Here is a 12,092-nt window from a genome sequence, read left to right as displayed (position 1 = left end):
AACATTTCTTACAAATGACACAGCACTTTGCTGCTGTCTCTGTTAAAAACAGAGCTCGTACCACCTCAGCCAAGAGATCAGGCCCTTCGCACTCACGAGCTCCACGCTTTATTCTGTGTTCTACTTCTACATTTCTTTTTTTCTCCCTTCTGGAAAGGAAAACATGCTGATTACAGAGCTTCCAAAAAGGCAAACAGCTGTTGCAGATCCCTGAACAAAGCAGCCTGTTAAAATTAAAGTCCTGGGTATTTTCCCATGGCAAGGAGGAGGCAGGGGAAGAGTTGCAGCTTTGCTGGTTGAAAAGGCTTCTCTTTGCTTGGCTGCTCTGTAGAGTTTTAACTGCAAAGGCAGTTGGTACAAACTCGGTCTCCCAGTATTCCCTCGGTGCTGACAGGCTGTTAGCAGCCAGGATATACCCTGCAAGAGGTCAGAGGTGTGGAAAAACAAACACGAGCAGCAACTTGGGAAGATGAAGAGGAGAGAACGATCTGTCACTGCATTTTTTTCTGCTGCGGAAAACCAGCCAGCTTCCTCCCCAGTCTGTGCCCTCTTACTCGGGCACTTCTGGCAAGTTATGTTCTTTGAGAGGGAGAGGGAAGAAAAAAGTCACTTATTTTAAATAACTGGCTTCTAGTTGCTTGAGCAAGGGGACTGATAAATATGCTAATGCCCCACTCCTCTCACTCATAACTCAGAAGAAAATGGCTGAATGGCTGGACGTGTTCCTCCATGGATTTTAGCTCCTCATGTCAGCCCACAAAGTCCTGTTTCACTTTTAAAAACATTGTAGAGGCAAAACAAGCCCAAGCCTCCAACAGCAACTCAAACTCTTACAGCTCTGAAAAAGCAATTTTATTTAACCATATGCATCCTTAACTGGAGGGAGGATGTGTGTGTAAAGGAAGATCCTGCAGATTTAATGGTATTTGTCCACACAAGGAAATTAAATTTGCTTTCACACCTTGAAAACCATTCATAGAATTCCAGAATGGTTTGGTTTGGGTTGGAAGAGATCTTAAAGCCCATCCAGTGCCACCCCTGCCATGGGCAGGGACACCTTCCACTGTCCCAGGCTGCTCCAAGCCCTGTCCAGCCTGGCCTTGGGCACTGCCAGGGATCCAGGGGCAGCCACAGCTGCTCTGGGCACCCTGTGCCAGGGCCTGCCCACCCTGCCAGGGAACAATTCCTTCCCAAAATCCCATCCATCCCTGCCCTCTGCCAGTAGGAAGCCATTCCCTGTGTCCTGTCCCAAGTCCCTCTCCAGCTCTCTTACACTCATTCAGTTTTCAGCCACTCTATAACCCAGACTCTTCTGTGTGCCATCACAGCAGCTTCCACCACCACAGACCCTCAACTATCTACGTGATCCTCATGACAATTCAATTACAACAGATTTTCTGCTGCTATTGATCCTACCAACCTCCAGCCACCTCTGCCAGATCAGGAGAGCAAATCCAGCACCACCTACCTACAAAAAACACCCCCAGAGGCTACTTTAGAGTCATCTTGGTTGGAAAACCCCTCTAAAATCATCGAGTCCAAGCACTGCCAAGGCTACCACTAACCAACATCCCCAAGTGCCACATCCACCTGTCTTTTGACAAAGCCTGGTGGCTTGACAAAACCAAAGGTTGGGTGCCATCATCTCAAGAGTCACTGAGGTTCAGCATGAACAGGGGGGAAAAAACAACCCTTTTGTGCAGATTTTTATTATTCCCAGGTCCTCACCACCTTAACTCTCAGCACCACCATGAGTTATCTTGGCCACTGGGCTTTTAGGGCTGACACAGAGCACTCAACTCCTCCCAGAGCCACGTACACTCCTGAAACCATTACCAAGGATCTTTTCCTGTAATCACAGACTGGTTTGGGTTGGAAGGAACCCTAAAGCTTCTCTCATTCCATCCTCCTGCCTTGGGCAGGGACACCTTCCACTATCCCACTGGAATGCACCACCTGAGCAATTACAACCTGCAGCCACGATCTGACTTCAATATTATAAATAATATTAGGAATATTTGCCACGGATGATCAATATGAAACAACCCCCCAGAGGAGCTGGGCATTACACCAGACTGCAGGGCGGCATTTACACAAGGAGCAATTAAAATTCCAGCTGGAAAACGTTCATCCAAGGCTTTGCCGGGCTTCCTGCATATTCCACTGGACGCGGCAGAGGCTGCGGACTCGCTCTGCTGGAACCTGTGGCTCTTCCCGGAGTTCTGGGAGCTCCACTCGCACTTCAGGAGCGCCGAGGGGGCACCGACACTGACAAGGAAAGTGACACTGACAAGGAAAGCGATACGTGTGGGGCTCTGCATTCCCAGAGGAAATTAACACCGCGGGATGCCTTATCCCACCTCGGATGGTTACCACGCACCCCAGGGATTTCACAGACCGGGCCTCAGCCACCCCCTGCGCCCTCAGCCCACTTTTTTTTGGGGGGTGTTTTACTCGTTTTGGGGCTGGAGGGGAGGCATTTCACGCGCCACCGCCGTTCCTCCCCTGACATCCCTCCGGAACGCGCGGCCAGACGCCTTAAAAGGACAAAATATCTGTGGCGGTGGGAATGGGGGGCGGGAACGGCGATGTGGGAATGGGAGCGTGGCGGGAATGGGGAGCGGCAGGAGGAGCACCCGCGGCCCGGCCCGGCCCGGCCCGGCGGGGTCCGGCCATGGCGGCCGCCCTGAGGGAGGGCAGTTGCCTGGAGACGGCGGGGCCCGCCATGGCGGCGGGAAAGGGCTGAGGCTGCGCGGGGAGCGGGCCGGCCCCGGCACGGCCCCTCAGGGGACACTCCGGCAGGGCCCCCGTGCCCCGGCAGGGCCGCCGTGCCCCGCCACCCCTCCCCGGGAACCATCCCCGTGCCCCGGCACCGCCGCCCGGGCACCGTCCGCGCCGTCCCCGCAGCCCGCCCGGCGCACACGCTGCCCGCTACCGGGATGGCTCCGGGCGTCCGCCAGTGCTCCCGGTTGTCATCCCGAGGAATTCCTCATAGGAGGAAGATGCCGGCCGCGGAGGGGAGGCGGGTTTGCCCATCGACGGGGAGGTTGCGCCCCGGCCCCGCGAGCATCCGCTCATCACCTCTTCCCTCCTCCGTTCTTATCCCTTGAGGAGCGCCGAACCGAAGGCACGGCGATGTACCGGCCGGGAAAAGGCACTGAGCGAGGCAGGGAGGGCTCCGTTTCCCCGTTAAGGCGCTCTAATTTCCCTAACCTGCGGCAGGTGTGAGAGCGGGGCAGCGCATCCCCCGGCGCGCCGGCACCTGAGGGTCCCCGCAACTTTCCCTGTCCCCCGCACGCCCTCGGGCGCACCAGGACACTGCAATAAGCTCCTGCTGCTGCCGAACCCCCTCCCCAAAACACAGCCCCCTCCCGGAGAGCCGGGCACCGCACCCCGCCGGGCTCCAAGTTTCCCAGCTGGGAATGTCTCCCTGCGGGGTCCCGCAGCGAGCCCCGGGGTTCTCCCGCTGCCTTCCCGCAGCGATGCCCAGGACGCCTCCGGTTCAACCCGCCGGCAGCAGCGTTCCCCGCGCTGTCCCCGTCCCCCGGAGGGATGGGGCGGCCGGGACGGGCTGTCCGGGACTCGGGCTCTGCTGGCACCTCGGCGCTCACTCCTGCCGCTCTTCCCCCACCAGCGCTCGCAACTTTCCCACCCCGCGGGGCCACCCGGGGAGGATGCGGGAATGCCGAGCTCCGAGCTCCGGTCCCTGCCCGGCGGGCGGCGGCGAGGCCGGGGATGGAGCGGGGCGAGGGAGAGAGGGGAGGCTGAGCGGCGGGGCGACCCCCTGCTTACTGCGGGCTCTTGGGGTAGAAGGGGAGGGTGACGTGGCTGAGATCCTGGATATCGAAAGCGGTGGGCTCGGCCGAGATCGCCTGGCGCTTGGTCCGCTGCTCGCCCTGCAAGGTGCCGGCGCTTTGCTGCTGCGCCTGCTGCGTGGCGGGCCGGATCACCGAGCGGTACTTGTCCAGCTCGTTCTGCAGCTTCTGGATCAGTTCGTCCTTCTGGTCCAACTCCAGCTCCAGCTCGTCGATGAGCGCATCCCGCTGCCGCAGCTCCTCGATCTTCTCCTGCAGCGCGTACTGTAAATCCCGCAAAGTGCCCATGGTCCTGCCGCCGCGCTCGCCCCTCGCCGCTCCGGGCAACTTTCCCCGCCCGGGGCCGCCTCGCCGCGCTCGGGCCACCCCGGCCCCCGCCGCCCCCCTGGGCTCGGCCCGGCCCCGCGGGGCCGCCGCCGCAGCCGGACCCCCGGCACGGCGCTCCGGAGCCGGGGTGTTGTCAGGGGCGATGTGGATCCGCCTGCGTCAGGCCGGGCTGGCGAGGCAGCCGAGACACACACACACACACATGCACCCGCGGCGGCGAGCGGGGAGGGAGGGGAGGCGGCGGCGGGAGGGAGGGAGGCAGGGGCGGCGGGGAGGATGCACATGCTCGCCCCGCTCCCTCCCGCCGGCCCCGCCGCGCCCCGCGCCGCCCACGCCCCGCGGGCTGCCCGGCAGGGAGGGGGCCGGCCCGGAGCAGCTCCCGGTGCCTGCCCTCCCAGCCTTTCTGCTGGGGGCCAGCACACGGGTCCGAGCCGTGCTGCTCGCCCTCCCTCCTTCTGCTCCGCTTCTCCTTGAAGAACTTGTGCCCCCTTTACTTTGCCTTTAAAGAGCTGGGTTTTGTTGTCTTCTCCGAGTGGAAGCACAAGCCAGCGTCTGGCATGGCTCCTCCTCAAGCCTCAGCAAGCTCCGGGCTCCAAAAACCCAGATTTTTCACGGGAATATCGGTCAAGTCTGTCTGCACTGGAAAAGCCTGGAGGCAGGGCATCTGGCTTTCAGAACACTGAAAAAAAAACCGCCTTAACTTAAAATCTGGGAGATTTTCTGCCTGGCCCAAATATCCATGTGAAAGCCCAAGTTTCTGCTGTACCAAACTGATCAGACTTCCCCAGAGTGCAGGGTTTTCTTTCATGCGCTCAGGTTTTCTGTGTGGCCCTACCTCTGCTATGCAGCCCACGGGGCTGCAGCACAGAAATAACAAAATCAAATAAATGTGTCACAGTGGCCAAGTCCTCGGTGCCAAATGATTCTGGGTTCTTCCATTTGCCAGGCGCTGAAGGGCCAGCAATGCCCACCCTGAGAGCACAGCTCCAGCCGTGGCTCTCTGGGGAAGAAACAAGGGGCTCTGGGCTCTTTTGGGGGCTCCTGGAAAAAATCATCCAGCCTGGAAGAGCCAGTGGTGAAAGCCTCAGAGCGCAGGAACCTCACCAAAGATTCTGCAGCACTGGGGCACTGGCAGGGTTTCATGCTCAGAGGTTTTCAGCAGCTGTTTCTGTTCCCTCTTGGAAGTTTGATTGGAGGAGGAGGAGGAGGATGCAGCCCTGAGTGTGTTTTTTGGAGGTGGGTGGCACCTACGTGTTTGTGTCTAGAACTCCCACACCAGGCATGAGCTGGGAGTGCCAGACATCCAGCCCCTAAGTATGGGGCTGAGCTTCTTTGGTCTTGCCTTTTTTTTTTCCCCTTGTTACACACTGGTTCCAGCTTTCAACCTGCAGCTGGTCTTTATAAAATAAATTTATAAAAGATGAGGAATTAGAACTGCTCCCTGCTCCACACTGTTGCTGGAAAGGGCCTGGCCTCTGCTCACAGACATTGAGGCTTTGCAGGTTTTTCATGCATTTGATCTGCATTTTTTGAGATGCATGTGAAAAGGGGGGAAAAAATCTGGGCAAAATTCTTTAGTTTTCAGTCCCCTTGATACATTTGTGCCAGGCACAAAGCAAAGTCCCCCAGTTGTTTCCACAGGTTTAAGTCCAGACAGCATTTTTTACTGTCTATTCCCCCTATTTCCATCTCACATAACTCACTGGGAACAAAAGTACCAGATATCTGCTGAACATTTCCATTTTAAAGACAACAGGCATTAAACAGATGCATTCCTGCTGCCTACAAACTGGGAATCAGTGATAAATAAAATATTTTAACAGCATTCAGCCAACACGCTGTAAGTTTTATTGCTTTTCTCCCTGCAGAAGTGAAATCTGCAGGAGGGAGAGGTGATACAGTTACCTGAAGCCCACCAGGATTCAAAAGAATCAAGGCCCTGGGGAAAATTGGTGCATAATTTCTCAGTGACAAGCAGTAAAATAACATGTGAAAGGGGCACGACCCAGGACTGAGACAACAGTGCCCCAGAACAGAAAGGATTCACAGAAAACCATGAGAAATTATGGCACATAAAGCTGTCAAGGAATTTAGCTGAGTGTACCTAAAATATATATTTATTTCCAGGTAGGAAGCAGATTTTCATTATGCCCCTGGGAGTCTCAATAGAGGTTTTTATGGCCCAGGTTTAGATTTGGGACCATAACCAGCAGCTGTCAAGCCCAAGGCCAGTGTTCCCTGGTTTAAAGATGAGGCCAAAGGAGCCCAAAGGGCTTCACAAGCCAACAGCAGAGCTCTGCCATGGGGAGACAGACTGCAGTTGCCTCTTCCTGGCTATTCCTGCTCTCCCAAAGAAACCAGAACACGGAAACCACGAGGCCAGCACAGATCTCAGGGATCCCATGGCACCACCCCGCTCCAATAAAAATAAATCCTCTGGTCCCATTCCTTTAAATTAAAGCTCCCAATAAAATAAATAAATAAATCTCAGGCTCAACAGAGCAGCTGCTTTGTCTGCTTGATCCAGGGAATGGAAAGAAACAGCTTTGGGGAGAAGAATGGCAGGAATGCACCGGCTGGCTTGGTGTTGGGTGAAGCTGCTCACAGCTTAAGGAAACCTTCGGCTATGAACTTCCCAGAGCTTTATCCTGCTCCCTCCACTGCCAGAATGTGCCTGGATGTCGAGTGGGAAGCCAAAAAAAGAGCATCTGCAGAGATCTGCCCCAGAGCATGGCACACCAGGGCTGGCTGGTGGGAATCACACGGAGCAGGGATGTTTCTCCTCTCTGCTGCACTCACAGTATTTCCTCTCTGCACAGCTCCGGGGTTTTGATACCTTCTGCTTCTGAACCTTTTCAGGGATCATCTGTCACCAAATGCACCCACTCAGCTGCCATTTTTCAAGCTGAGACTGTATTTGAACACTGCCTATCCTGCAAACACCTCCCGGATTCCCAAGACAAGGCTGAGGGAGCTGGCACGATCCCTGACAGGAAAATGTCACCTTGCTCCAGCCGGCCAGGACAGCAGGGACAGAGAGGCTGGACATGCACCACTGACCACATACATAAACATCTTCCTCCTCCTGGACGTGGTGTTTGTTCTCTGCCTAATCCACTCTACTCTTTTCCCAAAAGATCTGCAGGAGCAGATCAGCCCATGGCAGAAAGTTGAAACAGCTGGATTTTGTGCTGCTTTGTGCAGGTTTGGGAAGGTCTGTGACCTGCAGGGCTCTGCCCTGCACTGGCACATAACCAAATTCCTTCCCTAGCTGCACAGTCACAGCAGCACCTTTATGATGAGAAGGAAGTACAAAAATAGAGGAAAATGTCGAGGGAGGCAGCACAGCAGCTGAACCCTTGCAAAAAGCACCTCAAGGCGTGGTCACACCTGGGACTCGCCACATCTCATCCATGGGATGCCACCTGCTACTCCACCACATCCCCAAAATCCACGGAGTCCCCAAGGCAGAGGAAGGAGTGCCACCTACTGAAGCACAGGCACACCCGGCTCCTCCCTAAGGCACATCTGGCCATTCCTTTTGCCCTGAAGCACCTCTGGCAGCTCCTTCTGAGGTCACAGGGCCCTACAGATTTATAGGGGGCACCTGGGAACTAATTCAGCCCCCAGGAATGGGGATGTAGCTGAAATTACTGTGTCAAAGCAGCCTTGCCAAGATCAAGGAGAAGGAATTGAACATCTGGGGAGTGCTTCAGCCTCTTTTCTCTAGGAAAACAAGACCTATTTTTTCATGACACTGGATGTTCTTCCTCCCTATTTTGATCCTTTCCAGAGCCTCTAAAACAAAACGGAAAGCCATTTGTTCCTGCCCACAAAGGGGTGGAGGTGTCCAGCTCTGAGCACTGCCATTCAAACCCCATTGATTCCTGCATGGTGGAAGTCAAAGCAGCACCTGAACTGGATTATCCTGATGACTTTCCTTTAGGGCATCAGTTCTTTCCACGCTCAGTAAGAAACATTGAGAAGTGTGAAGAGCATGCAGCCATTCCAGGAAATCCTCTCAGGATGAATTTGGGGTAGAGAGCATGAGAAGGAAAAGAAAAATACCACAAGGCTTATTAATGGAACAAAAAATTGCTCGCTGCAGAAGAAGCTGAAGGAAAAAATAACAATGTGCTGTTCTGCAGTTATAATGCATTTAGCTTTTTATATCACATTAGGGACACACAGAACACCAAAATGAATGTTTGTGCCATGCAAAGCTGAAGGAGGAGACATTGGGAGCATGGAATAGCAGAGTATTCTCCAGGAACACAGTGGTTTCAAGCACATGTCTCATCACATGGAAGATTTAAATTCTCCTTTGTGGGCTCTTTGCCTGGAAGGAAGACATGGATGGCACAAGGCACCTCCTGTCAGTACAAGGTGAGAGATCTGCCTCCCCTCATTGTTTTTGCAGGCTGGAGCAAAGCCTGGGCTGTGCTTCCTGCTGGGTGGGCTGCAGAGCTGAAACAACACGAGAATCACCCATCTCATTACAAGCTCTACAGAAAAATGGCACCAGAAAATCATTCTCAGTAGCCACAAGTTCAACAAACCTTTCAAAGCTTGTTCCTTCCATCAGAACAACCAAAACCATCCCTCTGACTTCTTCTCCCCACTGACAAGACCCTATTGCCACCATCTCTGGCCACACATCTACAGAAACCTCTGGCCCCCAAAAGCAGGAAGATTTTCTCCCATGACCACACAGAAAATTGGATTTTCAGCAGCTCGCCCTTCCAGCTGGGTGCACATGGTGGCTGTGTGTCCCCTTCAGGGTTATGGGAATGCTGTGGGATTCCTGGGAGCATTTCTCACATCCTCAGCCACAATGACTTCCTTGGGGCCAGGCTTTCTCCAGGAAGGACCACACACATGATCCCAGCCCCTCCTGTAGGAACCAGTGCCACAATCCTGATCCCTGCTGGCCAGACACACCTCAAGTGACTGGTTCATTTTCCCCACATTCCAAAAAAGGCTGGACTGCCCAGCAAGATCAGACACGGGCAGAGCTTAAACACTTCTTCCTCTGGGCTGATTTAAGCCAGAAACCAGTTCTAAACAATTCAGCTGCCTTAAGAAGTCTCCTTAGGCTCGGATTAAGCAGAAATTTCTTCTGTAAGCTGCCAAAATAAACACTCAGTGCTCTTTGTAGTTACCACAATCAGACACTGGCCATGCCCTGCTTCTTCCAGCAGTCCCAGGGCACTGACTATGTAGAGCAAAAAGCAGTATTTAGACAAGGCAGACCCTGGAAATGCAGATTTCCATTTGCTTTCAGCCATAAGCAACCAGCAAATGAACCCAGGGACCAATTAAATGAAATACAGGGAAGCAGATTTAGTCGTGGAGCCACAGGATCCAGGATGCAACGGAGGTGAAGTCTGTAAAAAACATCAACTCAGTTGATGTTGCTGGGAAAACAGGTTCATTCTGCTCCCACACACATCTCTGCTGGACTGGGGGAAGCGGGAACAGTTGAAGGAAGGTGGGAGCCATGTGCTGGGTCTGGTTTCCACAGGGATAGCCAGGCCAGCTTCCTTCCACTTCTCATCAGCCAGAGCTGCACGGTGGGGACAGCCTGTGCTCAGTGACCCTGTGACATTCACTGCCCCCCACACATTCCTCCTTGGAGTGCATATTTTCTACACCTTCTCCATGTGAAATCACCTCTGGGCTTCCAAATCATCTGGGACTCCAACAAGCAACAACCACTCCCAGGGCACCCTTGGAACCACAGAAGGGTTTGGGGTCAAAGGGACCTTAAATCTCAGCTCATTCCACCCCCTGCCATGTCAGGGACACCTTCCCCTGTCCCAGGCTGCTCCAAGCCCTGTCCAGCCTGGCCTTGGGCACTGCCAGGGATCCAGGGGCAGCCCCAGCTGCTCTGGGCACCCTGTGCCAGGGCCTGCCCACCCTGCCAGGGAACAATTCCTAATTCCCAAAATCCCATCCATTCCTGCCCTCTGGCAGTGGAAGCCATTCCCTGTGTCCCTCTGTCCCTTGTACAGAGTCTCTCTCCGTGTTTCCTGTAGCTCCTTCAGGCACTGGAAGACCACAGTGAGGTCACCCCAAAGCTTCTCCTCTCCAGGCTCAACAATCCCAACTCTGCCAGAGCACTGGTCTTTGTCAGATGCTGCAAAAAACTTGGGCTCACCAAAAAAGAGATTTCTTCCATAAGACAGCTGCAATTCTTCTCTGTTTCCCTTTAAAACACAACACCACGACAGCTGAACTCCTCAGTTTCAGCTTTTCCCCTCTCTGACCTGCACCTCGCTCATTGTTTTAGTCACGGTGCTCTGGCTGCAAGAGGTGGAAAGCAAAACCCTCAGGAAGGTGAGAACAGCAAGAAGCTCATTCTCCACCCCCCTGCCCCAAATTATATTAATTGCTAGCAGCTCATTTCTCCAGCCTCATTTTGAGGCTGTTTGATGCCAGTCCTTCACTTTGGGGGTTTCACAGTGACAAACCTCTCAGCAGCCCTGAGCATTTGCAATTCTGGGTGCTCCCTCTGCTCACCCCTTCAGACCCTGCAGTTTTCTTATCTCTCCTCACCAGTAATGCTCCACTCACCTCCCATAATTGCCTTGGTCTGTTGGGTTGATTTATCCAGCCTTCAAAACAATTCATTTATATTTGAAATTGGATTAGAAATAAACACAAATTCCGCTCCCCCGATATGAAAGTAGCCAGTGTGTTGCCATTATTTCATGATGCACTGAGAACAAGTGCCCTGCCTCTTTACACAATCCGTTTAATTCCCCTGCTCATTAAAAAATATCATTTGGCTGTTTCAGGTATTTATAATAATAAACACAAACCACAGATTTTAAATCTGGGGTTTACATGCCTGGAGAGCAGGCTGGTGTTCCTTTAAGTTACACTGAGATTTGCCTTCCTTTTTAAAAACAGATTTGTGGCAGAAATTATCCTGAGGTCTTGGACATTTCCATGTCCTGAGCAACTAGAAATATTTCATTGGAGCACCAGACTTATTTAGGGATCTACAGGTGTTTATGGCCACAATTCCAGCCATGCTAAACCCTTTGTCTCTGAAAACATTTCCCAAAAGCTCTGCCCAGAGGAGCTGAGCCCTGTGATCATTTAAGGCTCAGAACCAATGGCTGCACCCCACAGAGGGCCAGGCTTGTTACAGCACCAAGGAAATATCCATGAATCACCCAGGCACAGTCTGCAAACAGGGCTCACATCAGGCCTCACAAAGGTTTTACAGCGCTCCACTGACTTCTGCAGCGATTTCTTATTTATGCTTGGGGGAACTCCATCAGGTTGGGCTCTCAGAGTGTGTAAAATGTTTATATTCACCGTTTTCTCTGTCAGTGTTTGCAGGGACTGATTGCTCTACTCATCAGAGCATTAGAGACCAGCACTCGCCTGATTTCCTCAGCACCGCCAACATCTCTCAGCTGAGTGCCCTGGGTGAGTCAGGGGTGGGCAGAGCTTTTATCCTCTCCTTTCTTCCACTGCTGGTGCAGATCAGCTGCCAAACCCCTGGCTGAGCTGCAGGGCTCCCTCCTGGCTGGTGCTGCTCCACCTCCTCACCTGCCCTGGTGTTCCTCACTCCAGTTCCATTCCCAGCTGCTTTTGCTCTGACTTTAACCCCTCTGCATGGCAGAGAATTCAAACATGCCAGCAAAGTTCACCCATGCACCTCTTCCCCCCAGCTCCCAGTCTTTGGTTTGCATGGAAAACAGCACAGTTGTCACTTCTGGGGAATTGTGATACCAACTACTGGGAGCTTCCTTAAAGCTAAGGGGAAAAATCTTCTGGAAGTGATGCTGCTGCAAAGGCAAAGTGTTCTGGGTCTGCTTCTCTGTGGTTGGGAAAGAGATTCCTGCTGGTATTGATCTTTTATATGACCACAGAAGGGTTTGGGTCCAAAGGGACCTGAAAGCTCATCCAGTGCAACCCTCTGCCATGGCAGGG

General features: G+C 53.5%; 1 protein-coding gene across 5 annotated transcripts in view; it reads right to left on the bottom strand.

Moving 5' to 3' along the window:
• The window catches only part of PRKG1 (protein kinase cGMP-dependent 1), a 368,725-nt gene that overhangs the window by 335,240 nt on the left and 21,393 nt on the right, over positions 1 to 12,092 (bottom strand). The window contains exon 1 of one of the 5 annotated variants that reach the window (XM_064429923.1): positions 3,793 to 4,254. The exons of 1 other annotated variant lie outside the window; for it this stretch is intronic. In XM_064429923.1, coding sequence (XP_064285993.1) covers positions 3,793 to 4,103 — 311 coding nt within the window. In that variant the 5' untranslated portion in view covers positions 4,104 to 4,254. 3 more of the 5 variants (XM_064429930.1, XM_064429931.1, XM_064429925.1) reach the window with 3 other exon arrangements.

This window comes from Passer domesticus, chromosome 8 (genome assembly GCF_036417665.1).
Source record: "Passer domesticus isolate bPasDom1 chromosome 8, bPasDom1.hap1, whole genome shotgun sequence".
Lineage (NCBI taxonomy): Eukaryota > Metazoa > Chordata > Aves > Passeriformes > Passeridae > Passer > Passer domesticus.
Note: the sequence above shows the minus strand (reverse complement) of the source record. Positions and strands in the feature narration are given on the sequence as shown.